The sequence below is a fragment of the Aulonocara stuartgranti genome (genome assembly GCF_965226115.1).
Source record: "Aulonocara stuartgranti genome assembly, chromosome: 9".
In the NCBI taxonomy this organism is placed as follows: Eukaryota; Metazoa; Chordata; class Actinopteri; order Cichliformes; family Cichlidae; genus Aulonocara; species Aulonocara stuartgranti.
The window spans coordinates 24,470,222-24,496,158 of NC_138960.1; the positions used below are offsets into that span (position 1 = coordinate 24,470,222).

The 25,937-nt window shown below is 42.0% G+C and overlaps 3 protein-coding genes across 8 annotated transcripts; 1 reads left to right on the top strand and 2 right to left on the bottom strand.

The window, feature by feature from the left end:
* Positions 1-739: 739 nt before the first annotated feature.
* LOC309714457 (Golgi reassembly-stacking protein 1-like) lies at positions 740-7,019 on the bottom strand. Of its 5 annotated transcripts, none has more exons than XM_082546944.1 (9): positions 6,949-7,019; positions 5,872-5,952; positions 5,102-5,305; positions 4,252-4,338; positions 4,009-4,139; positions 3,765-3,909; positions 3,300-3,411; positions 3,086-3,208; positions 740-1,718 (listed from the first exon to the last, which is right to left on the bottom strand). In XM_082546944.1, exons 1-9 carry the CDS (start codon positions 7,012-7,014, stop codon positions 1,450-1,452), a joined length of 1,218 nt encoding a protein of 405 aa, XP_082403070.1. In that variant the 5' UTR covers positions 7,015-7,019; the 3' UTR covers positions 740-1,449. The 5 variants fall into 5 exon arrangements, with proteins under 5 accessions (XP_082403070.1, XP_082403073.1, XP_082403071.1 ...); XM_082546947.1 differs by lacking the exon at positions 6,949-7,019 and adding an exon at positions 6,494-6,846 and having other exon boundaries at positions 740-1,682; XM_082546945.1 differs by lacking the exon at positions 6,949-7,019 and adding an exon at positions 6,494-6,844 and having other exon boundaries at positions 3,771-3,909.
* A 1,063-nt stretch (positions 7,020-8,082) lies between these two features.
* LOC309713730 (elastase-1-like) lies at positions 8,083-9,813 on the top strand. Its single transcript, XM_082545534.1, has 8 exons — positions 8,083-8,183; positions 8,274-8,368; positions 8,510-8,616; positions 8,763-8,891; positions 9,014-9,150; positions 9,243-9,385; positions 9,496-9,645; positions 9,733-9,813. The coding sequence occupies exons 1-8, from the start codon at positions 8,150-8,152 to the stop codon at positions 9,748-9,750; spliced, it is 813 nt and encodes a 270-aa protein (XP_082401660.1). The 5' UTR covers positions 8,083-8,149; the 3' UTR covers positions 9,751-9,813.
* A 1,842-nt stretch (positions 9,814-11,655) lies between these two features.
* Positions 11,656-24,422, bottom strand: csrnp1b (cysteine-serine-rich nuclear protein 1b). Of its 2 annotated transcripts, XM_082547418.1 has the most exons (6): positions 24,351-24,422; positions 23,842-24,196; positions 17,512-17,710; positions 15,490-15,749; positions 15,098-15,394; positions 11,656-14,993 (listed from the first exon to the last, which is right to left on the bottom strand). In XM_082547418.1, exons 3-6 carry the CDS (start codon positions 17,690-17,692, stop codon positions 14,001-14,003), a joined length of 1,731 nt encoding a protein of 576 aa, XP_082403544.1. In that variant the 5' UTR covers positions 17,693-17,710; positions 23,842-24,196; positions 24,351-24,422; the 3' UTR covers positions 11,656-14,000. The 2 variants fall into 2 exon arrangements, with proteins under 2 accessions (XP_082403544.1, XP_082403545.1); XM_082547419.1 differs by lacking the exons at positions 23,842-24,196; positions 24,351-24,422 and adding an exon at positions 22,950-23,132.
* Between the last annotated feature and the right edge of the window lie 1,515 nt (positions 24,423-25,937).

Here is a 25,937-nt window from a genome sequence, read left to right on the forward strand (position 1 = left end):
AATAATTGAGGCATATTCCCTGTCTGCTACTGTAGCTTCCCCCTAATGCTTATTTATTTACATTTTTTCTTTTGGCATACTTCCAAAGAATATTTGGTTGTCCTGATCTAGCAATAAAAAGTGATGAAAATAAATTGTGCTTTGTTTTCTGATCAATAGCTTCTGGAGCCCACGTATGATCACACACGGATTGCTGGATATAGGATCAGTTTAAAGAAATGTAAATAATGGACTACATAACCATTCAAGTTCCCATCAGTAAATTTCTATTGTTTAATATCTGAAACCTCAAACTATTTCTTTTCCAGCTAAATAGGTTCCTGAAACTGACCAAGTATTTGTTCATGGCAAGACTGGATTATCCAAAGTCAATAGGAAGAGGAAAGCAGCCGGATCAAACAACAAATATAAATAATTCCTGCATAATTTTAAGAATGAGATGTGATTTATTAAAATAAAAGTTCAGAAACATCTTATGACTCATTGAATATATGAAAATGTGCAATCTGATTGGACAGAATTTTAGGAGCTGCAAGGGGAGATAAACTGGCGCCAGCTCAGTGGAGAAGTATCGTGAGGTGTTTGCTGACATCTGCTGCCTCAAAATATGAACTCCGCTGGGTGGACATGACTCATATTAGACACAGGAAATATGTCTAATGACATTTTGATTTAACAACAGCATGGACCTCCCCGCCCAAAAAAAGAAAGAACAGAAACCAAAACAGACTCATGGAGGTTCATCTTGAACATATATTTATAAATAGCTGTATATTTTCAATTCTTCCATACAAATCAGAGACATGATCTAACTAAAATCGATTAAAAGAGAAGAAACAGAAAACAATCAGAGAGCTGCGTCACACACGGCCCACTCATTCACATTAGACAGAAGATTTTGACCAAGATTAAAGGCAAAAAGGCTTAAATAGGAAACGCCTGCGATTAAATCCTTCTGTATGAGTAACCACGAGAAAGTAAAAACAAACTTTAATTAAAACCTCTTTTTTTAAAAAGGGAAAAGAAGTCCAGGTGTGACACTTAAGTCAAACATCATTAATCTACAGTGTGTGTACTGTGTTACAGTGGTTATTGTAAGAGCAACAAGGTATGGGTAATTATTATTTTTTTACCTTGGGATTTTAATGTGCACACCAGGATGGTTTTAAGCAGCATGACATCTTAACTAAGGCTTCATCTTGTTTGATGTTGAAACATACAGTACGCCTAAACTACAGAATACATTCATGTGTATTAACTGTATGCATTCCTAGAATTTCAAGTCAACATAAATGTGCAATTTAGCATGCAGCAGTGGCACTGGTATGCAAATGCAATTCTTTTACAAAAACAAACAAAAAAAACAGCCCCAGTGATAACAGCTTACAATCATTAACGGCAGCTTTTCTGTAACATGGTGTGCTCTTGAATATTCTTTATGAAAGTCAGCTAACTGCCTGGCCCAGCAGGCTCAAACATCTCTTCGCTCACAACCTCAACTGAGCTTAAGGGCTCAGAGTTAGCATCTGGTACCTTGGGGATTGTTGTGATACTCGGGTTTTCGGTGGTAATTTTGAGGCCAGCCATGTCTTCAGCAGTCTCTCTGATAGGAGAAGTGCTGGCAGTCAGGTCTATACCGAGCTTCTGCTCAGGTTCCTGGATGTCTGGTTCTCCTTGCTTCTCTGGAAATGAAGGTCTTTGGTCAAAAGATGAATAATCTAATAATAAAAAAAAAGAAAGAATAATACAATATTGTTAAGGTTATGGATGGTGAAACCATGGGAAATTGCTCAACTTCCTTGGTCTGTAAGGAGATATTTAACAATAATTAAGATCAAATCTCCTGAGCATCCTTTTATGACTTTTGTACTTCAATAGATTACATAACCAAAGCTCAGACTGCTGCATTTCAGACCGTGACCACTGATGGAAAGGACTGACCTGCACCTACTGTTTAAAATGCTAACTGAGTTCTTGATAACTGATATCACATGGCACATGGAAATCAGTGCATGTAGACCCATAGACATGGTCAATATGCTCAAGTTCAAGCTCTGCATCAGAATGAAGAAGAAAGGTGATTTAAATGACTCTCTGTAAAAGGGAAAATACCCAGTGAGCATCACTTCTCTGGCTGAAAATGCCTTGTTGATGCCAGATGAGAATATTTAAAGTGCTTCATGGTGACAGGAAGGCAACAGCAACTCAAATAACAACTTTTTACAACCATCGTATGCAGAAGAGCATCTGTGAACGTACAACGTGTCAAACTTCGAAGGCCACTCTTGTCAGCTAAGAATGGGAAACTGAACCTACAATTCACACAGGCTCATCAAAACTGTACAATAGAGGTTTTGAAAAATATTGTCTGGTCTGATGAGTTTCCACTTCTGCTGTGACATTCGGCTGGTTGGGTCAGAATCTGGGGCAAACAACATGAAAGCTTGGATCCATTTTGCCTTGTTCATGCTGCTGGTGGTGGTGGTGTTGTGACGGTGGGGGAAATTTCTTGGCACGCTTTGGGCTCGTTAGTATCAGTACAGTACCCCGCCTTCTGATGGCTGCTTCTGAGACAATAACGCGCCATTCCAGTCATCTTAAACTCCCTTCTTGAACATGACAATAAGTTTATTTTACTGAAATGGCCTCCCCAGTCACCAGATCTTAGTCGAATGGACTTCACAACTCTGCAACAACTGTGTGACGCTGTCATCTCAATATGGACCAAAACCTCTGACAAATGTTTCCATCTCCTTGTTGAATCTCTGCCATGAAGAATTAAAAATGTTCTCAAGGTAAAATGGGGTCCAATCCATTACCTAATGAAGTGTTCAGTATAGACCACTTTACCTGCTGTAAAACGTATATCTGTGAAAAAACACTTAACACATTTGGCTGGAGTAGTTTTATTCTGCAGTAAAAGAGACTAATACAAAACCACTGCATTAAATGACTCCTTAACTGAGAGGCGTATCAACAATAGCTGGTTTTAATCGTGCTTATTTTTCTTCTCAATCGGGATGCCATCATAAACACGTAATTGCTCTATTTAGCCACACAATTTAATCACGTATGAAGTACTTACCCAAGCTACTCTGATCACCTGAGTCATCTCCATAATTAGCAAACATGGAGCTGCTGCCTTCCTCGTTAGTGGAAACAGTGGCTGATAAATCTGAAGTCGGTGCATCGAGTATGGTGAAAGCATCTGAAATAAGTACAAAGCAAATGCCCATTATTCCGTGTGAAAATGCATAATGTGTCAAATGGATGAAAATGTCCTGAAGTGATCCTGTTACCTCGGTCTGGTGGCTGCTGAGTGGGTGAGATTAAAGACTGATCTTGCATGCTTTTCTCACTTTGATTCAGTGCTGCTTCGGTAGATGGGCTACATTCATCGGTAGAAGGCACCTAAGGAGAGAAAACTGGAGGTCACAAATACCTCTAGCAAGTTACAGTTAAAGGAGCAGTTTGTGGGATACAGTGGCATCTAGTGGTGAGGTTGCAGATTACAACAAAGTCAATACACCTGGCCTCACCTTCCGCTTCTAAAAATGTAAGTGAATACTAGGTCGTCACCCCCGACTGAAAAAAAACTGAGCTAGTGTAGAAGGTGGATCCCTCCTGTAGTAGATATGTAGGTCTCATTTTAAGCCATAAAAAAGATTATTCTTTTTGTACTTCTCAACATGATCCCTTGCTACCAATAGATGCCATTACATCCTGCACAGCTTAATAAATAAGCAAGAATAAGATACAACAACCTTCACCTCAGTGTGCTCGGTTGCAACTACCTCTTCACTGCTGCCAGTGAGCACTGGTTGAAGAACATTTTTATTCTGGGCGTTAGGCTGAACTGGACGAGTTGGAATTCTGTGCAAGTATCCATAGCCGATCCCACAGCCTAAGCTAAAAAATAGGGAAAAAAACCCACGGGTGTTGACATGGCAATATTTATCTACATGCTTTGATTTAAATAAAGATTAAAAAAAAAAAATCAATGCCAACCTTCCCTCGCCTCCCCACGCTCCGTTAGGAGTCACCACTACCTCTCGGCACTGATCCGTCTTAGTGTTGTACACCAAAAGCTTCAAAGGTTTCCCCTCGTTGGCTTCAATCAAAGAAAAGAAATCCTCGGACTGCAGACGTTTCACACAAAAATAAGGTTTTTGTTATTTCTTTTAATAATGTCTGCTAGTTAAAACAATTATTTCTTATTTGGAATAAAAGTCAAAAGACAAGAAATCTTACATCTTGTAACACTTGGTCAGCTCCAACTATGAAGTCATTGTATGCATCCAGGCCTGCGAGAGCGGCGGGAGAATTTGGTTCCACTTCCTAAAAGTTTTTTTAAAAATTCTAAAATCTACCAAAATTATTAACATTTGCAATTTTAAGGCCTTTGAACACAGAATGCAATGATTTTTCAGACTCACTTATTCTTAAGGCAACTGTTCAATTCAAATTTGCAGGATTTATTTTTTTTATAGTTCGGATCAAGCTCGATTTTTCATATTTTTCCACATAGGAATAAACAGATCTGACCAATCAGACCACTACATTTGGCAACAAGTGTGCTCATTGCTCAGCGTATGCACCAGTACTGAATGTGCAATGATATGGAAATAGTAAAAATAATACTATTTTACCTCAGACAGACAGCCAGACACTGCTCCGGCTAAATCAGCTCTCTAAAATTATTTCTGTACGTCCTCAGATGTGGTTGCAATTTTGCCAAAAAGAGAAAGCAGTCGAGATACAGCTTCAACTCCTGGATCAAACCAAGAAATTTTCCCTGCTGCTGTCCTCGCCTGAGAATTGGATGAACCCGGATTCTCACTTTCTTCTTTTTCTTGTTTAGAAACATCAGAATCATCTCATCATTTCTTTCAACTTCATTTTTTCACACAAAGCAAGACTTTTGTTGTGTTTATCTGTTATACGGCAGGTTTGGATCCAAAACAGGCTTTTTTTTTTAGAAAAAATGGCTAAAATCAGAATTTTAGCCATTTTTCCGCATACATTCGGTGTGCAAAGGCCTTTAACCTACAGTAACCAGCAAAGGGTGAAACCTGAGCGAAGACAGGTAGATTTAACTTACCAAGACATGCCACACATTCTCATTGGCTCCTTCAAAGCTGCAGAAGCGGACACTAGCCCCCAGCAAACCCTGACCGCCCCACATGTTACTGGGTGTCACCTCCAGCTCCCTCACACGCTGGGTTTTGGAGTTATACACTTCAAGTTTGACTGCTTTTTCCACATTTGCCTTCAGAAGATCCTTCAGCAGGTCGTTTTCCTTATTCTGGAGAAACAAAAGGAAAAAGGGCTACTCCAGCTGCAACTGTGCAGATGCGTTTTCTTTCATGAAAAAGAACATGAAATGTAATTACTGCCACTCTTCCAAATGAGGTTATTAATAAAGCACTGAAAAACACTGGATTATCTCATAAAGGCAGTACCTCAAAATTATGGAAATCGGTGTTTGCCTGCTGTGTCCTACCTGCCGAGTACTTTGCTTTATATACAGAAAAATGGGTCTTGAAGATGGTTTCAAAACAGACTACAACTTGCTTTTGTCCTATTAAGTTGATTGAGATCTATAAATATGTTATTCAGCTTCATAACGCCTTTTAAAATAAGTTTAGAATTTAAAAATGTTTTAGTTTTTAGCATACTTTCAAATACAATTGAATATATGCCACATTCACAGCTACGTTGCAGGGCTTTTTTGGCATTTTCATTTTGTCCTCAACTCGTCATTTTCAATTACAATTCATACCTGAAATGTCATAAAGATAGAAGAAGTCAATATTTGACACCTAGTTACTCATTTTAACCAGGAGTGTAGTGACACAGGAGTCTACTCACAAGTCGGGCGTTTCCTATAGAGAGAATGAAGTCAAAGAAAGGCTCCAGACCAGCCTTCAGAGCAGGAGAGTCCTCTTGAACCTGAGAATAAAATAAAATTACTTAAATAATTAAAAATATTAATAATAATTTAAAACACAGAACAGAAAACTTGACATTTGGTTTGACTGACAAACAGCACAGTGATATTATCGCCCCCCGTGTGTCAACCTAAGATATTGCAGTGTCCAAAATTTGGGACTTCTCAATGAGACGAGGTACCCGCTTTCTCGCGCGGTTTATATGTTATATGCAACTTTGAAACGTGCCATAACTAAAGAAAGTTTCTTTAGTGACTGTTAAACTATTCCATTTCCCAACAAAGGCACGCGGGTTGGAAGTGTGCCAAATGCCACCTCATCTTCAACATCATCATGGGCGGACACCATTCAAGCTGAGCTCACGAGTAACTACAGTTACACGATAACCTGTCAATTACAGTCAGGCTCTGCGTAGATAGATAAAGCAGCAATTATGGTTCAAAGCACAGTTAACAAGTCACTAAGCAAAAAATGTATGAAAAGTGAGCTATAGGGACTAACAAACCGCGTGACGTGTAACCTTGCACTACTTTCTAACGTACCCCGTGGACATGATATCCACAATTAGCTCCTCCGTCCGACAGTAACGAGCTCTGCGGTAGCCCCATTGCCTTCAGCAGTTACGTTTTACTAGTTCTGACTAAATGTCACTAAAGCAGACTTATTTCAGGAGTCATTACTGGTACATACACTCCGCATACAAGCTAGCTAGCCAGCAGCTGACATAGGTTGACAGCAGGCGCTGGAGAGCCAGACAAAGCTTATAAATAATGATGACAGAAAAATCGAGTTTCTTCTTCCCGATTTTCATATCAGCAGCAAACAAGCTGAGTTCGATTAGCCGTCCTTTACAGGGTGTTCTACGCGGTTGCTTAGCAAAACATAACGCCATGCTCATTCATAAAAAAAATGCCACTTCCTGTTAAGTATTTAGATATTTTAGGCAATAAAAAAACAAAACAATAAATTACCGAATATATAAATAAATAAATATTACATAGATTTGACAGTTTGTTGCCTTACTGCGCATGTCTGTGGGAAAAGTAATTAAAGATGACAACATTTATGAAAACGAAATACTATTCTTATTCATATTCCTCTCGCCCCTCGTCTGTCCTTCAAGTTCGGGTCCTGGGAGCTTCAATACACACACACACACACACACACACACACACACACACGTGTGTGTGTGTGAGAGAGAGAGAGAGAGAGAGAGAGAGAGTATTTTATTTAAGTCTAAAACAAAGAAAAAAATTTTTTTACAGTGAACCTCATGAACGATGCAATTAACTTTGTATGGCATCTTTCCTTTGAAGATGGAGAAGCCATTTATATATTTATTCTATCTTTAAATAAAAACATCGTGATGGTTATCTCACAGCAAGAAGGTCATGTGAGGTTGCATGCTTGTGGGCACTCTGGCTTCATAGTCCAAATACATGTGTGTGAATGTGTTAGATCCATAGATGTGAATGTGACTGTTAATGGACGTCTGTATCTCTGTGATAGACTGATCCATTTAGGGTGTACTGTGCCTTTTGCTCCATAACAAGTGGGATAGGCTCTAATTCCCCTATGACCGAGAATTAGATAAGCAGAAGAAAAAGAACTCATGTATACACTTTTGTATACGGTAGTTATACTGTACATTTTTTATTATAATGAATACACGTGTGTATTTTTATTGAATTATGATTTAACTTTTCATTGAATATTCTGCTTTTGTCTGTTTTGTGTTGAGTGTACAGTGTACAGACAGAAGGCAGCGGAACATTTTCTTCTTTACCTTGGCCGTCGATCATTTCAGACTTTTATCTGCTGTAATATTTGTCTTGAATGCACACCTTTCACAGATGGTTTGGTCGACTCTGCCATCACTAGACAGCACCTGTTCTTTTCCCACCATGATAAAATAAATTAATTAATTAATTAATTAATAAAGTTCTCTTGTCCTTAAAGTTTTCTGAGTTGAATGAAATGCAAATGTACATAAGTCTGTATTTGTAAGAGTTTCACACAGTGGTGGATTGCCACACAAAGTCTCACACTTCTCAAACTTTCAGCTTTTCATAGCAGTACATTTAATGTGAATTGATCCACATGGACTATTGATACTGGCTGGTAACTTAACATCTGCCCGGTTTCCCAATCTCAAATGGGTATAAAAGCAAACTGCAGCTTGTCATCAGTGCTCCAACATGATGCGGCTTGTGCTTCTTCTGTCCTGTATTGGTAAGCCCACCTGACTTAAATAATTTTCTGTGCCTATATTTTCTGAACGTTAAAACTATATTACCACATCTGTCCATGTGTGTGCTGAAGGGCTGATTTGTGCCAAAGAACCTCTCAACTACAAAGTTGACAATGAGAGGGTGATAGGCGGCAGTAATGCTCAACCAAACACATGGAAATGGCAGGTAAATCCTCTGAACACTAATGATATTTTTATTTTTCTATCTTTTGATGCAAATAGGTTTTGTACTGTAGTTTTAAAATACTAGATTTAGAAAAAAAACTCCATCTCCACCATATTTTCATATATCTTTAATATTTCACAGGTTTCTGTGCAGTATGATCAATTCTATGATGGCTCATTCTACCACATGTGCGGAGGATCTGTTGTTGATAGCTTCCACATCATGACTGCAGCTCACTGCATCCTCAGGTTTGGGCTCTGACCATGATTATTCTTAATGACACCATTTCCTTTGTGCATTTTGTAATATTTTAAAGTCGATCTTGGTGTCTCCTGGGCTGAACAAAAGAGTGTAAGTAAGCACTGTACTTATGTTTTTTCCATGTCCTTCTCAGCCCAGATGCTAGTCAGTACCGTGTAGTGGTGGGTGAGTATGACCTGTATAAGTTAGAAGGCAGTGAGCAGTTCATCCATGTGGAAAAAATTACAGTCCACCCTGGCTGGAATGGTGATCTTCGTTATGGGTAAGTGGCAGCATGTCAGATCACCTCTCTCAATTAAGCCTCATTTAAATATGAAATGTTAATCTCAGCAAACAAGCAACTATTAAAATTATACAACTCTATCTTTGGTTATTTTTTCTTAGAAATGACATTGCTCTCTTGAGACTCGCTGGTCCCATCTATGACAGTGGTTACGTGGCTATAGCTAATCTCCCCTACCCGGACCAGACACTGCCTCATGGCTTCACCTGTTACATCACCGGCTGGGGATTAGTAGACTGTGAGTACACCTGGGTGCTAAATGTACACATATACACACCCTATATGTGGATGTAATAAAAAGGTTCCTGCATTCTTTCTCCACTGAATCAGATGGAGGTAGCCCTGCCATCCTACAGGTGGCTCCCATCAATGTGGTGGAGCACTCGGTCTGCTCCCAGCCCGAGTGGTGGGGCAGCATTGCTCTAGAAACCATGGTGTGTGCCGGAGGGGATGGGATCATAGCAGGCTGCCAGGTAGAGGAGGTTTCGCCTCATGCTGCAACTATCATATTGTTAACAACAATACTGTGTTAAGACATTCTCACAGTCATTGCACGCTATGTTCTTATTGTTATCTGTCCCAGGGCGACTCTGGAGGTCCTCTGAACTGCTTTACTGATGGAGCCTGGAGAGTCCACGGTGTTGTCAGTTACGGCCCATCTGGTATGTGCAACCAAGTGTTCAAACCCACGGTCTTCACCAGAGTCTCTTCCTTTGAAGACTGGATGTTTTCAGTGAGTCTCTTGATGCCTCTGTGCTTTTGTTTGGCGACTATAACCTTATAAAGCGTGACTCATTATTTTATCTATTTATTTTTTCAGGTTATGGGTCTTGCTTAAATGGCACCGCATTCCTTACAATTCTCAAATGCAACCTGCAAAATAAAATTGATGTGCATCTCATTCATGTTCTGCGCAGCAGATATTTGCCTGTAGTTCTTGAATTTGCCAAAGGGTGGCAAAACCACCTCATGTTCTGACCAAACAACGTCCTGCTTTTCTCTCAGAATCAGATCCTTTTAATGGCATTCCGGTACTTTCCCACAATTTCAGAAACACATTTTCTACTGAATGCATTTGCTGTTGGTGTACTCCTTTTGCGACCAGTCCATACATGTGCCACAGTTTTTGTTTGAATACCAACACAGCGGCTACGGTTGTGACCTCCTGACCTCCCGAACCACAGTTTTAGTTGATGGAAAATTTCTAAGGATGTTTCAAACTGAGAACCTCTTTTTAAAAAAAACAGGCTTAAGTAGCAGTGAATTACAAGGACAACTGGAATATTCTTGCATGGTGTACCTGAACACCCTGTCCCAACAAGCAGAAAACCTTTTTTTCCCTCTCTTTTTAATTGTGGCCAAATGCTATATGTAGTCATAGGCTCAACATTTCCTTCTTGTCTGGAATTTCTGGCCATATGTTTGTGGTAGTAGTCAGGAGACTTCTGCATGACATCATATAAAGTGTTTTTCTCCACACCATGGAGACCAAAAACCACAGATACATTCCAGTGGTTTACATTAGAACCTAACAGGAATGTTGTTTCAATAGATTTAAGGAGAAATGTCAATTTTCTTTAATACAGTAGAAGAAAATGGTCTTAATGGTTTCCCAAATAGAAGCTAAACTAATATAAAAAAAAAGTTTAGTAAGCAATTAGATCCCTCTGAATTTTTCATTCAGTTCAAGTTTATTCATTTGGCAACATAACAAGGCCTCAAGGTTCTTTTTACTCTAACGTAAAGACCCGAAAACCCCAATTGTCATATGATTCTCTATGAACAAGCACTACATGACGCCAGGAAGGAAAAACTCCCTTTTAAGAGGACAAAAATCTCCAGCACAACCAGGCTCAGGGAAGAGCAGCTGTATTGGGAAAGAGGAAGACAGGAAAAAACACAAACTATGGGAGAGAGATGACACAATGTAAAGGCATGCAGCCGTGGCATATAAGCACCTGTGGGAAGTCCCCCAGCAGTTTGAGCTTGCTTCAGCATAACCAAGGGATACTTCAGGATCACAGTCCTTTCAGATTTAGCTTTAAGTCTAATCTTAAAAGTAAAGATGGCGTCTGTCCCCTGAACTTTCGCACAGAAGCATTTTACTAAACGTTACGGTCGTCCCAGGGTTTACACATTTGTGTAAAACACCAAATACGTCCTGTTTGACAGATCTAGTAACAAATTGTCAATTGTAATGTAATCGTTGTTCTTTTCTAATGAACAACTAGATTAACTTGGATCCTGTGTTTTTATTGTAATGAGTGGTAAAAACTGCAGTATGGAGAGCACAATTAGTTTTTTTCCTTTGCTAGAGGTTTCACCACCACTGGTGTAAAGTAGCAGTGTACTGTAGATTACCTGAGCTACACATAATTTGAAAGTACATTAGTGTGCTTATTTTACTTTTGCTACTTTTAGCTTCACATGTTTAATGCAAACCCTGACCCCAGGAAGGGTTTGTGTCTCTGGCTGGAATTGAACCAGAAACCCTTTGCTTGGCAAACAGATGTGCAAACCGCTACACTTCTTGCAATTATTTGCTGGTCTAGAAAGGGTTAAACCAATTATAACACATTTTTGGCTTATTCGCTAAAATATATTATTAATATATCAAGTATACCCCCTCCCACCAAAGAAAGCTAGAAATAATACCCCTAGGAGTTTTTGTCCATGCTTTTTCCCCCAACAATGCAAAAAGTTTACTTTTCAGCATTTTACAAAGACAAAAAACAGTCAAAGATTTAGAAAACATTTTTTTTATTATTATTATTATTATTTGGAGGGACAGGCTGTCAAAATGGCGTAGATGAAAGACACTGTTTCTGAACAGCAGGTTAATGTGTGAGTATGTAAAAAAAAAAAAAAAAAAAAAAAATTAAAGCAGCTTTGTTTGCTCTGCAGGACCATTCAAGCAGAAATATGTACAACACAAAAGGCAAAAAAAGTAAGACAATTTCTTTGAAAACAATATAAATTGTACTGTAATACATTACATTGAACACTCACTGTTGCCATTTCTTCATGAGATTTGATGTTTTATACAAGAGAATCAAATGCCTGCTTGCAAAAAAAAAATGAGTGCCCTCTTCATGGCATAAGAACATATATTGGATGGACTTCAAAGTAATCAAAAAAGGCAAAAAAGCGAATAATACAGTTCCAAAATGTGCACTCGGCACTTTTTCAAAGTATACAATTAATCAGAACAAGTTTTAACAAACAGGACCTGCATGCATAATTTCTAAAGGGTCCAGAAAGGCTGTTGAAACAGCTGTAGAAAGGGTGAGATATGTACATTGACTCTCTAGTGTCCCTCGGCTCTTCACACAGGTGACAGCACAATCACCTTTGAAAGGTCTCGTTCAATAATTAATGAGGCAACTCTTCAATTTTCAGGGTTTGCGCGTGCGATAAAAATTGTATAATATATGCAGTTTTTATGCACAAAAACCCTTTACATGTGTAAGTCATAACATATCGTAAGCCAAGTCACAGACTTCCAAAGAAATTCAGAGTACAATCAAATTGATCTTCGCAATTTACTTAGTTTTAGTGGCATGTCTCTAAGATATCGAACCATAAGGCTGCCTATGAAAAATACTTCAGAATGCTGGAGAGCAATAACCTTCATAAGTATACATTTCTCTATAATTCATATATTACAAAGGTCGACCCAGATTGAAAATTACTCGCTTTTGCTTAATAAAATATTCAATTTGTCAGTGATTAGAATTCTTTTGTCATTCTACATAAATTAGTTAGAAAATATTAGTGTAATTTTCTATGTTTACATTATAGGCAGCAATACAACAGAACCATAATTTAGTTTCAGTGATTAGGGAGATTCCACAGTTTTCAGTTAAGCTTAAATGGAAGCGCTGTGCACACTCTATTAGCATGCATGGCTCCCCCCGATAAGCAGGCACATCCAGTAAACTTTACAACACCCCATTTTATTGCCAGGCGTCTTAAATTAAATAACTAGTGAAATAATGACATAATAAGTTATCCAAAAAAAAGAAAAAAAAAAGAAAATAGTTAAACTGTAAAAGAGAATAGATATTAAATACTTGCTGATGGACTTGTGATCCCATTTCCCATAACAATGCCTAAATGTGATATGGACAAGGAAAACAAAACAAAAAAAAAACAAAAAAAAAACAGGAAGGAAGATTGCACTTTCAGGTGAAATATCAAACCACAGTGCTGCTTGAGTGAAAGTAGGCTTCATCAGAAATAAATAAAAGGAATTCATAAAAGGAAATAATTTAAAACAAAAGTAAAAAGACAATACAGCTACAGCTTTTAAATGGCATGAGCATTATATCTAGTTACCCTGCTCATAAATATGAAACTCCGTCATGTTAGCGTTTAACTGTTGAATCGATCCCGTTCGACCAAAACAATGCCTATTCATACATAACTATTTTTTTTCACAGATAAAGTGCTGATCAAGGAGATTTTAGAGGGATTTTATTTGTACCATAAAAGACCCTTGGGAGAGATCTTGAGGAGAAAGAGTCCACTAGCTTTAGGATTTAACACGAGGAGGACCCCTTCTACTCAAGTCGTCCGGGTGTTAGGCTAAAATCTAGGGCGCGAACAGGTTACCATTTGACTCTGGTTTTCATATGAAGGCCATCACAGCAAAGGTACATTGCCTCCAAAAGCTAGAAAAAAATCCCTGAGGTGCACATTCAGCTGTGTTGAGATTCCCAACCTGGCCCCAGAGGGTTCATTCCCATTTAGCGTATGGTTGGTGATCTTGGTTTGGTTAAACAAGCTTTCTTAGGAATTGAGAGCCACCACATCTTTTTTATTATTATTTTTAATATGCCTGATCAAATTGATATACGTTTAGTATCTCTTTCAACACTAGCTGCCGTCTCACACAGCAATCATTCCAAACTGCTTTGCTTACAATTTTGAAGGCAAGTCTGGAATTTTGAACGTTTATTAGGCGAGAGGGAAAAAAAAAAAAAAATCAAACGCAATCACAGCTTCCTCCAACACTTTGACATCTTATGTGCATTTTCAAACCTGCGTTTTTCTTGCACTGTCCACAAATTTTTCGCCTTGCGTGGGTCAAACTTTCACAGACTCCATCACAGACAATTTCATGGCTTCCTCCAACAGCTGATTGTCTGTAAAAGTGGCGGGGGGTTCTGGGACGGACTCTGAAAGGCCAATCAGCGACTCCAGGAGGCAGGTCCCTGGGTCACTGGCTGCAGGGAAACTGGGATAACTAGGCAACTGAAACTGAAAAAAGTTGTCCATGTGCTCGTACTCCTTGAGGGAGTTGTAGAGGGAGGTGGGCCCCAAACAGGGGAAGCCATCGAAAAACTCCAGGTCTGACTCAGACGAGAGGCTCAGCTCCATGTCGTAGCTAGCTGAGCGATCGACTGTGGGAGAGGGCGTGTGTGGAACACTACAGCTATGGAAGAGAGCGTTTCCCTGGTTGGCATTCTCATCCAAAAGTTCTGAAATGGCTGTTGCTCGATTGTCTGTTTGATCGTCCGAAGAGTCCAGCAGTGCAGCGTCTATATTGTCATTCTCATCTGCAAAGTCCACCATACTAAAGCTACTAAACGCCTCCGTAGATGGCTGCTGTTGCTCTTGCTGCTGCTCTGGGCAACAAGTGTCTTTGTCGCTCTTATCGCCGCTGTCCTTGCTACTTCTCGAACAGTTTTCTGTGTCACTGAAACACAGTATGCGGCTCAGGCCTTTCTCATCAACATCCAGCTGGGCGCTGGGCTCACACGGACCTTCGCCTGCCTCCGAGTCCTCACTCTGAGAGTCCGACAAGTCTGTCATATCGCTGCTGCAGCTGTTCTCCCCAGCTGCTGTCATCTCTGAGCTGAAGGGGAAGGAGGGCACTGCTGGTAAGGGGGTGGCACCGGTTGTGTTCTCCTCATCCTCTTCTGTGCTGGACTGCTCCTCCAGCCTCTTCTCCAGCTCCAGCTTCATTATAGTGTGGATATAATGCGTCTGTACCCTGGTGGAGTTGAACTCAATGCGGCCCTCCATGTTTCCGCATCCATCCTTGGTACATCCGCATGGAAAAGAGGAGTGGTCCATCTGCAAGAAGTAAAGAAAAGTTCTTAAATCATGCAACAGAAACTCCTAAGTTGCTGTGTCTTGCCCGGGTGCTCTTGATAGCATGAAATTGTTGGGGCTCTTACCTGACATTTGATGCCAGCCAGGCTGCAGCTGCAAGTCTCAGGTTCGCAGAACCCCTGACAGTCGCAACCACAGTTCTCCCTGGAGAGCCTCAGCTCGTGCAGCTGCCTCTTTTCCTCCTTGTCGATCTTCTTCACACCAGCCGCTTTGAGCAGCGCATAGCGGCGCTTGGACGTGTAAGGCTGGAGAAAAGAGCCCTCGTCGACGTTGGCTCCACTGATGTCAATATCCTGCTCTGGGATGTCATCCACTGTAAGTTTTTCGGCCTCCTCGCTCTCCTGGGTTCCATTTTTTGTCAGCTGAACACAACAAAAGGAACAAAGTTTATTTGTCATGTTGAACAGGCACAGTTTCATAGATCCCTTAACCACTGCATTTCTTTTATGGTGCACACCTTCAGTTTGAGAGCTTCCAGTTTCTCTTCCCTGAGTCTGTTGAGGAGTTTTTCCCGACGCAGGAGCCGCTGCTCCACGGCAAACTCTGCGAGCGAATATGTGCGGAGTGCACTGTGGCGTTGCATCATGCCCAGAGTGCATCCTCCTCGGCTGGGAACACTGGTGAAGCCCTGGCACCGAGGGAAGAAGAACACCGTCACCTGGTCAAACGTCACATTGCCCCGCCGCGCTCGTTTGGATTTCTTAAGGATGGACGTTGCTATGGATGGAAAAAAAAAAAAAAAAAAAAGAGGCAGGATTAGAATACATGATGCACAAGTAAGAGAGGATGCTCTAAAGAGGGGGGATTCTTACTTTCGTGCCACTAGATGGCATAATTCCCCAGCACTTGTACTTGAGAGGTGTATAAATGCTGCTGAACAGACTGTAAAAGGACACCCCTCTGATTCATTGCTCCCGCCTTATCATGTACCCAATTAAAAGACACTGCTAACAGGACTCTAACACGCTTACATCCTGTAAAGTGAAACCTACACTAACCCAAGAATCCATTTAGCTTTGTAACTTGCCCTACTGTGCGACAAAAAAAACAAAAAAACAAAACAAAACACCCAACCCAGGAATTTCCCTTTGTTGGCCAGGAAAGTGGAGGAAACAGAGCCGCCAGGATCACAAAAGTGGGGAGTAAATGCTTGAGGCTTCCAGATGGGGGTGAAGGGTGGAAGTGTAGCCCTAAGGGCAAGAATAAAACCTGCCCACCCGGGTCTCGCTGCTAGCTGACAATCCCCACAAATGGCCCAGTAACTGAAACGGGTCAAAGGTTCTCTCGCTGTTAAAAAGTGCTCACGATCTTTCTATACCCAGACAAATACAATAAAACCATATGGGAGCCAAAGTAGAACCATATGTGGGAAAAAAGCCCAATTATTCAAGTTTTATTATATATTCCACTTCCTCCACCCAGGAATATTCAACAAAACTTTAGAGACTCTTTTAGAGACAAGCAACTTTTTCCCTTCTGCCTGAGTCACCAGAACTTTTCGAATCTACAAGCCACATGTGTCGGACATTACAATCATTATTTGGTGGGGAGATCCTTGTAGACTTCTAGTTCGCCCTGAACTGGCCTTAAAAGACACAGAAAGCTGGTGTGATACCTGAAGCTTGGAAAAGTAACCTTTTACCTTAATAGAGGTAAGCGGCACACAATAGTTCTACTATGTGGTCTGATCTGCTGCTTGGGGTAATACACATAAAAATAAACTACCAAGGTACAGCTTCACATCCATCATCTTCTCTGCTGTGTCTAGCAGTCACTTCACAATTTCTGTGTAAACACTGGATTATAATGATCCAGCCAATCTGCTCCTTCAGATGTGTCTGCACGCCTTTTTTTCTTGATTGTCCTACCCCCCCCCCCCTTTTTTTTTTTTGTGTATCCCTTCACCCACTCACTTTCAGCACCTGTGCTGGGTGCACGCCCGGGCTTCAGACAAGGCTCTGTGTGTTCCCAGCCTTGGCAACCTGCCATGCTTCTCTTCCTGGCTGCCTGCCCCACCATCCTGGAAACCTCACAACTGTTTGCCCTTCTCCCGTACACTGCAATCCCTTTCCAAGCCGGTCCGTCCCCTAAAGCTCAGCAGACGCACCCAGGTCGAGACACAAAACGGCCCAAGGCCGCGCGACCCACATCATGCAAGAAAAGGTGAGGCTGTGCCTGCATGCGGGGCTTTGAGAAGAAGGTGGCGACACAGCCAAGGTGAGCAGCCAGTGCATAATGTGATTAGCCATTTTGCAGCTTTAGGGCATGAAATCAAAAGAGGTATTCATTGCAGAAGTCTGAAATCATTTCTGTGAAGTGTTTCATGGCCTGCCAGCTGCCTAAATTCCTTAACCTCTCCCCCATTTATCTAAGTTTGTTATCAGAGTCTCAGCGGATGTTAAAGGTAAGAGAATGCATTATAAAAACATGTGCCATCAGCTCTTTCTGTGATTTATTATCGCTGGAGAGAGATACTCACTGTTGAAATTTGTTGCCGGGGAGCTGGGGTTGCTGGGGGTGGAATCCAGGGTGTCCGAGAAGCAGCTCTCCGCCTCCGAGTCCCAGCCTGAGCAGGCAGAGGAAAGGGAAGAGGGCGACGGTGAGGAGTAGCATGGGTCCTCATCCACCTCCTCAAACTTCCTCTTGAGAAGCCCACTCATGGCGTTAGCGCAAAAGATCTGCAGCAAGGAGGAGAGAAGGAGACGAATTAGCAAATTACTAACAGTTATTTTAACAAATCATCACCGGATCTTTATTTTATTAACCCAATGAATTATCAACTGTACATTGTCAGGCTTTTATTTAAACAAAATCAATGGTACAAGTGAGTCATGTATGCATACCAGTCTCCTGCTACTCTCAGTTGAGAACAATGGCACAGGAAGCAATCAATCAGTTCCATTTGCCTAAGTCAACAATTAGCGAACCCTTCACCCTCTTCTAAATCTCATCGGCTCAGCAAACGCATAAATTAAGAGAGACGACCAAACAGAGGTGACCTGACATTTTATTTTCTAATCAGTCACTTTAAGCAGCCCTTGCAATCAAATATGCAGTCCGAAGGAAAGCAAGGGCAATTTGCCACTAGTCATAAGTAACGTGTCCACATAGAAGTCATTGAATACATGCGCAGCTACGCATAGGCAGAATGTTTTGTTGTCCACATATCCAGAGCTGAGTAAAAGATAGAAAAGTAAAAAAATAATGCTTTCAGTGGGAGGGAGTGCTGTCTGCCCTCTAATCTTTAAAAATATTGCCTAATATCACCTTTCCAAGTATAAGATTTGTCGATGTGTTTAATGTTTATTTTTGTCGGGCAGCAACACTTTCAAAGCTCGACTAAATCCCCGTCTTTTTCCAGGCAAAATTTCAAAAAGAGCAACCGCTGACATGACAAATGAGCAGATTTGATGAAAAGCAAGGTTGCTGCTTTTGTGTTTTATGGTTAAGGGATACAAATGTGTCTCGTGACCTTAGCAAACACCAAACAATCTAATCTTCCCAACTTTTGAGAAGTTGGGAAGATTAGCAGGCGATGCTTGCTGCTAGACGGCACAGTTTATCATCACTGCGAGGACGAGCCCCTGCTATCTTAACCAGGGAGGGAGGGAGAGGGTGGAGGGAGGGAGGAAGGAAGTGAAGGGAGAGGTAGGACACAACCGTGCCGTGCTCCAGCACAGACACTCCCTCAGATGATGATGTGGAATGGGAAAAGGAGGCTTTACCTCGTTTCACCGTCAAACTGCTTACAAATCTTTCAACATTGCAGCTGAATCACTTTGATTTTCGTCATTTTTTAAAACATACTCTTACTAAACACAGTACTGCACACACGTAAAACACCCAAACATCCTTCCAACAGCTTAAAATGTGACCATTGCTCTTTAGCACACAGCCAATTTGTCAGAAATGCTCCAGTGACTTTATAGGAACTTTGAATCCATCTGCGATCTGCATGTCTTGCTTGTCTCATCGGGATGTCATTACTCAAAGAACAGAAGAAAAAGAAGATCTGGAAGCTGGTGTACAAGGAAAAGAGCCATTTTCTGCATGCAACAGAGAGCAGTTATGAAAAAAAAAATCCTTATGACAAGGACAAAGGCAAAGTCAAGGGCAAGAGGCTGACACCTTCGTATAGGCAGTGGGTGCATCTTTGCAGATGTACAGGGAGGGGGTTATTGTTATTGCTGCGGTCAGATATTGTTGTCCCCAGTGCACGCTTGATGAATGAATCACCTTGCAATAGGTCAAGCCAACTCACACTGTCGCTGCAACAAACAAAAAAGCTCCCTTCCACACTGTAGCCTTCACATTACACAGACAATAAGAGTGGAGGAAAAAAAAGGAGGGGGGCACTGAATCCCCCCCATCCTATCCTTCAGCTTACTCGTGCAAAAAAAATAATCTCAAAATGCCTTGTACACGTATAACTAATATTATGACATGATGATGGGATTTGTCTTGAAACCATTTAGAAACACCTGGGTGCCGCATCTGTTGCTTTGTGTGTTCCCTTATCAGACAACATGTGTGTTCTGAAAAACACCACAAAGCTCACGTCTCTGTGCACGCAGAGCACGCGAGGGTTCACCTTACAATTCTGCCACCATTCCCAGCTCCAGTTCCCAGAAAAAAAAAACCCCACAAAAAAAAAAAACAAAGCTGTGAAGCATCCTCCAGGGAGTGCATAGCGCCAGCTAAGCAAAGTCTTTTTAATTAAAAGCTGCAGTGAGGCAGAAGGGGGGGGGGGGGGGGGGGGGGGGGTGCGGGAGAGGGAGAGAGAGAGAGAAAGAGAGAGAGGTGGTGGTGGTGGTGGGGGGGGGGGGGGGCAGTGGTGTCAGAACTGGGTCATTGTCTCTTGACTGCAGTCTACCTGACACATTGATTTGTTAATCCTGTTCAACGGGCAGAAACAATGGCGAGAGGTTAATCCTGGCAAGGGGACGGCTTGTAGTCAATCTGGAGCTTCTCAGCCTGCTCAGCCGCTGCACCCACTGAACAAGGCCAAGAGAGCACAGACAGCGGATGGAACAAGGGACCCGGGGTGAAAAAAGAAAAAAAAAGAAAAGAAGAAAGGAAAAAAAAAAAAAGAAAAGACATTGCGTAGTGACTCATTTGCAAAAGGGTGGGACAAAGATAAAAAGAGAGGAATTCGGCGCTGGCTCGTCAAGAAAGCGGTGCCTGTGGATGTCTGCTCTAAATGGAGAATGGATGTGATCGGACAGCCGAGCCAGAGAAGGAGCGCAGCATGTTTTCAGCGTGCGCTAAATTATGCATCACTGTCATTCCATCAACCGCACACAGGCAGGCAGATAAAGGACGCATCCACCGAGGTGCTCCCCAGCCAGTTGTCACAGACTTGGAAAGATAAATCTCTGGCGAGGAGATTTGTCACCAGAAGCACTACACAGCTCAAGTCAGATGCATAACTATGTCAGTTGAATAAGATTATCTTGATACATCCAGCTACGGGGCTGTTTGTACGACTTTAGAATTTCAATTCATTTTGATTTTAAATCTGCAGACAGCCCCTCAAACCCTTTTATAAAAGAGTATTCAATTATTTGAGAAGGATGTAAAAGAGTTTGAATTACTTTTAAAAGGCAAAATGCCACGGTAAATCTTATCAAACTAACTTATCGGAAAGCTTTAGTTTAATCAGAATCACAAAAAAAGAACCAAATCATAAAAGCTTTCTTATACACATCTTTGGTTTTGCACAGATATCAACTTTCACCCTGTTTGAACTGCTCCCGTCTGCCCCTCAGCCATCAGGACAAGTCACAGTTGACTTTGCCCCCTCGCACCGCCTGTCCAGCCCTTTTGCAGCTGATAACCGTGTGGGTGGGAGCGACAAGTTGCACTAATCTTAGCCAGCCGGGAGCATTTACATGGCACACTGACAGCCTTGTGCAGTGTCTGAATGACTGACTGAGTGCTCATAAAATGTGATAATGATAAGCTTGGGAGCCTTCCCGTGTGTGTAGAACCATGGCTGGGCAGGACAGCCCCTGCAGGCTTTCAAGGTACTGCACCTCTCACTTCCAGTTCTGACACCGAGAGGACGGGAGATAATTGATCAAAGCCGTCAAGGTGACGGATGGGCTGGATTCCAGCTCCTGCACAGCTGGGGGAAACACTGGCTCATTTCTTATGAAGTCAGCTGTTAGTCAGAAGCGCTCCACCTGCTGGAACAATGCAGGGAGCGCTCCCGCTTTCTCCTCTATAAGCCTGTTGTTCTCACCGAAGCCGCAAAGCTTGCTGTGACTGTGCCACAGAAACATTCTGTTCCTCTGCCTTGACCCGTGCACAGCGCGATTCCAAAAAGGAGAGGTAGTGGGAAGAAGGAGGGAGGACTGTACAAAACAAATAAATAATGTCATGTTTCCAAGCCACAGGAATTCCATTCTGGCAGCACTGCTCCCGCAGTAATAGTGGAAGAAGAACACAGGCTCTATCTAACCCAGATGTGTTTTCTACTGCTAACCACTGGAAAGTCCTACTCCCACTAGACACTTGAGCCAGCCACCTTTCCTAGCCACACCTGACAGGGTATTAGCTTGCACGTGGACTTCACACGCCCCAGGCTGCCATTAATCTGTTATGCAGAGCAAACCTAAATGTCCAGGTGATGCTTGCAGAGGACTATTTACCCACTGTTTGGGTTGCTTTACTCCTGCTTTAAAGGGAAGGCTAAAACTGTTTTTTCCACTCTTTACCTCGAATGGCATTCACTGTGCAGACAAAATGACATGCAGCTTTGATTTTTCTGTAACACGCTTGCAAATAACAGAAACTGTGCCAAGTGCACAGCAGCAAACTTTGAGAAAACCTCTTTAGAATAGCAGTCCACAAGCAGAAAACACACAGCTTTTGGGTGTGTGTTTGGGTGGAGGGAGGGGGAGTGGCTTCGGGTTCAGGGGTCATGCTCCAGTCTGGGACACTTGCTGTATGGAATGCTGAGAGAGGACAAAGCAGATGGGAGCTCTCGGCTGCTGTGTTGGAGGCTGTCAGCAGGCTCCGTGTTACCCCCTCCACACACACACACACACACACACACACTCCACCCTCGTCTCCAGGCACAAAAGCGTGGGGCCATCCTGCGTGACCAAAATGAAGCAGGCACAGAGAACCTTGTCTGAACCCAGCATGCGGCTGCTGCCTCTCCCAGCTGGGGAGACAGATACTAAAAGTGTGCATGAGCTTCCTGAGGTTGTGAAACATGCACTGCAGTGCACAGGAAGTGGCCATCCAGATTATCTGTGCTGTGTCTGACAGCTGCAGGCACCACAAGGCAAACTGAATGCAGGATCACACGATGGAGATGAGGCAGTTAGGATGTGGGGATGTTATTCGCTGTGCTGCGAATTCCTTCAAATCATTTGAGAGGATTTGGGAGTGCATTGGCAGTTTTAATAAGGAGGCAGCAAACAGGTCAATTGTTATTTTAAAGAGGGACGTGGGTGCAAAATGTGTGCTATAAATGGAAAATGATGTTAAATAAGCAGAGACAATGACTTATTTAACACATCTGAAACCTCCTTGGACATTAAATGCACAGCACCGAGTGCTGTATTCCTTCTCAGTAAACAAAGGATCATTCAGCTCTCTGTAGCCTAATTCCAAAAAACATGATTCCAAAAATGATCCGGGTGAGGTCGCGCTAGAGACGATTAAATCGACTCAGGCGCTTTATCGAAAACAGACACTGTCCAGAGATTAAATAAATAAATAAAAGCCCCAGAGGGCAGTGTTATACCTGGAAAAAATAATAACATTAATAAATCAAGACCTTTGGATGAGAATAACAATAAAAATAAACCACATTGACATCATTTTCTCTTTATAGTACTTAAATGAATTAGAAACTTCAGTCATTTACGCATTTTAAAAGAAAGAAGAGAAAGGTCCACATGCCGTGATGGAAAACTGATCAAACAATGAAGGAGCTCCGCATTCCTTGTCCACACCTGGCTCAAAGACTGAACTGTTACCTGCATGTGGCAAATCGCTAAAATCCCCCCCAAAATTAAAAACCTATAATTATATCGGGTCGAATAGGCACGTCGTACGAGTCCAGCCGGCTCTCTCCCCCAGCTGACCCGATCATGCCTCATGATTAATGCTAATTCTAATGACAGCAGCCCTGTCAGCTGTGTGCTCAGATGTAGTGCCTTCAGGAGTCGCTCTAGTTACAAGAGGCGCACCAGCGCCGCCGAGGTGAACAAGAACAACTCCGCACGGGCTGAATACACAAAGCCGACCTCATCAACAGTTCAGATCACCTAAATGAATCCGCAGCCGAAAACCCACAGCGGTGGGAAGCACGGCTTTCCCGGCGTGAGCCGTGAAGTTTGTAAAACGCTGATTAATCAGCGATCGATCTAAAAACAAATAAATCAATCAATCACCAAGTGAATGAAGCGGGTCGTGGAATCTCGCGTTTAAAAAGAAAATCAGTTAAATGACTTTAATTCTTTCCAGTTACCGTGAATACCAGCACCCGTGTGCTGCCACCAGAAAACAATTCATTAAAACTCAACTTTAACTAGCGGGGGCCACCACAGCCGCGTTCATTTCCAATAAAGCGTCAGGCAAAGTGTTCAAAAAGAAATCAAGCGAATAAAACCCTACCAGAGATGACACGCATAGACACAAACCGCACAGGGCATTTAAACGACTCCTGACACACGAGAATAAACAGTCAAACTATCTGGCTTCCCCCCTGCTTCCCTCCGCTGAGGTTGAACGCGTAAATTACGGTGTTCAATAACCCAGCAGCGAAACTCCCGATTCTGTTTGTACTCACCACCAGTTCAAGTATCCGATCACCATCAGTCACCGAATAGTCACGCTGGGTAAAACAGCCGACGGGTGTTAACGGTGGAAGTAATCCAAATGGCACGAATAAACGTAGCGCTTATCCCCCGCGTACACACAGCCTTTTTTTTTTATTCTCTCCTATTGTCTGTGCCTCTCTGCCGCACGGGGTCCGTACCAGCTGAAGCGCTTCCCTTGTCTGTAGCAGACTGCCGAGAAGCGCAGGCTTTTTCGTCAGTGGAAAACTCCCTCCTGGCGTCTAGTCTGACGCAGGCGGTGACACAAGGAGGCTGCCCACGCCGCTTCCTGCCCGTCCTTCTGTGTTTGGTTTGAGCCCTTACTACCTGCGTGAGAAAACTCAATTGGTCACTAATAATAATAATAATAATAATGATAATAATAATAATAGCCTGGGAGTAGTAGTAATAGATTGATGAAATAAACACAATAAAATACGTTTTTCTTCTTTTTTATCACCCTTTTTAAATACATACTCACTATTATACACTCTAAAGGCAGTTATAGGAATCCCCAGGTTCCTCTCTATATTAGCAGCTGATGAGCAGTCACAAACTGTGTGATCACCAGGCAGATAAAAGTCCTGCTATTGTAACGTGGGTGGTGCCTAAATGTTGTATACGCTGTGGCTTATTTCCAGTTAAAGGAAAACACTGAGTAAGCTGCATGAAATTCTGACTCAGTTTCTTTTTACATGGAACGCAAAAGTGAAGTAGGCTTTAGAGGAAACGCCACCTCTTATCATAACCAAGCAATCACAACTACTGTCCTGGAATGATTTCTCTTCTTTCTTTCTTTCTTCTTTTCTTTTTTAAATTACATGGTGAAAACAGTTTAGTTAACTAAGTTGGTTAACAAAGTAACTTGAGTGGCTTGATGTTTATTTAGGGCAATGAGATGAGTTTGAAAGCCCCAGAAACTGCATGCCCATCTTGTGTAATGGATGTACACACCTATTTCTTTGAAAAGAAATAGGTGTTTTTATTATTACATTTTCATGGCTGTAGTTTCCTCATAATTTCCATATTGTTTTCCTTTCTTCTTCCCTCAAGTCTTTTTCAGTGCAATAGTTTCCTCTAAACTTCATTTGTACTTTCCTTCCTTCTTTCATTTGTTTATTTTTGGGGTGATAGTTTCCTCTTAATTTCATCTTACTTTCCTTCCTTCTTTCATTTGTTTACTTTTTAGGACCATAGTTTTCTCTGAATTTTGTTTTCTTTCTCTCAGTTAAATAAAACAAACTCTATAACAGCAGAAAGGCCCCACTTAAATACATTTAACTTCATTTGCTGACCTTGTCTTTTGTCCCCAGGGATCAAGACTGTATCATCAACTCTTTTACATCATCTCTTTTAGTTGTTGGATTACAACACAACTCTATGTGTCGTAATCACTGATGGGATTCATTTGCAACCCTTTTCTCATGAAGTAGCAGCGTCACGAACCCTCCCCACCCCAGTTGATAAAGTCCTCTCAGGTATTTGCGAGTCTAGCTGCCCACGGCGAGCGCGCTGTGGTGGTTTGCTTTCATTCCTAGCTGGACCTGAATCCTGAGACAAAGTGTTCTGCCAATGTCAATACAGGTGCTCGACTCAGATATTTGGGGAGAGGTCTCCGAAAGCTGTGTACATAGACCTATGCAAATTGTGTCCTCCTTAAAGAAGACCCCTTTCTCACTACCTACTGTGCCCAAGGGCCTCCCTTAGAGCCCCACCCTGAAAGCCAAAAACAGGCACTTCAAGCCGAATGGCAGCAGAAACAGTCCCTCCGCAGCTCTCGCTGAAAACACAGAGTTTCTCTATTCAAATTAGAATAAGTGGTGCTAAAATAACACCCAACAAATGCAAACACGTAGATTTACTTGACGTCGTTTGCTTTGGAGGCAGCAGTTTCACCGGAGCCGTAAATTAGCGCTGGATCAGGACTGAATGGCTTTGTGATAATAAACATGGTAAAAACCACGGATAACTGCTCATCACGAAGCTTGTTTGTAAAAACAAACAAAAAAAGGCATGCGCAGTTACAATAAAAGTGAATAAATATCAGAAAGAAATATCAGGCACCTTT

Coding starts and splice junctions, on each gene's coding strand:
- LOC309714457 (XM_082546944.1), bottom strand. CDS start 7,014: ATGTTGTCATCTTTAATTACTTTTCCCACAGACATGCGCAGTAAGGCA. Junction 3,910..4,008: donor GCGTGGGGAGGCGAGGGAAG/GTTGGCATTGAT, acceptor CCTATTTTTTAG/CTTAGGCTGTGGGATCGGCT. Junction 3,412..3,764: donor CCGAGCACACTGAGGTGAAG/GTTGTTGTATCT, acceptor TTCTCTCCTTAG/GTGCCTTCTACCGATGAATG.
- LOC309713730 (XM_082545534.1), top strand. CDS start 8,150: ATGATGCGGCTTGTGCTTCTTCTGTCCTGTATTG. Junction 8,892..9,013: donor AATGGTGATCTTCGTTATGG/GTAAGTGGCAGC, acceptor ATTTTTTCTTAG/AAATGACATTGCTCTCTTGA. Junction 9,151..9,242: donor CGGCTGGGGATTAGTAGACT/GTGAGTACACCT, acceptor CCACTGAATCAG/ATGGAGGTAGCCCTGCCATC.
- csrnp1b (XM_082547418.1), bottom strand. CDS start 17,692: ATGAGTGGGCTTCTCAAGAGGAAGTTTGAGGAGGTGGATGAGGACCCA. Junction 15,750..17,511: donor CCCGGCAACAAATTTCAACA/GTGAGTATCTCT, acceptor TTCCATCCATAG/CAACGTCCATCCTTAAGAAA. Junction 15,395..15,489: donor TGGAAGCTCTCAAACTGAAG/GTGTGCACCATA, acceptor TGTTGTGTTCAG/CTGACAAAAAATGGAACCCA.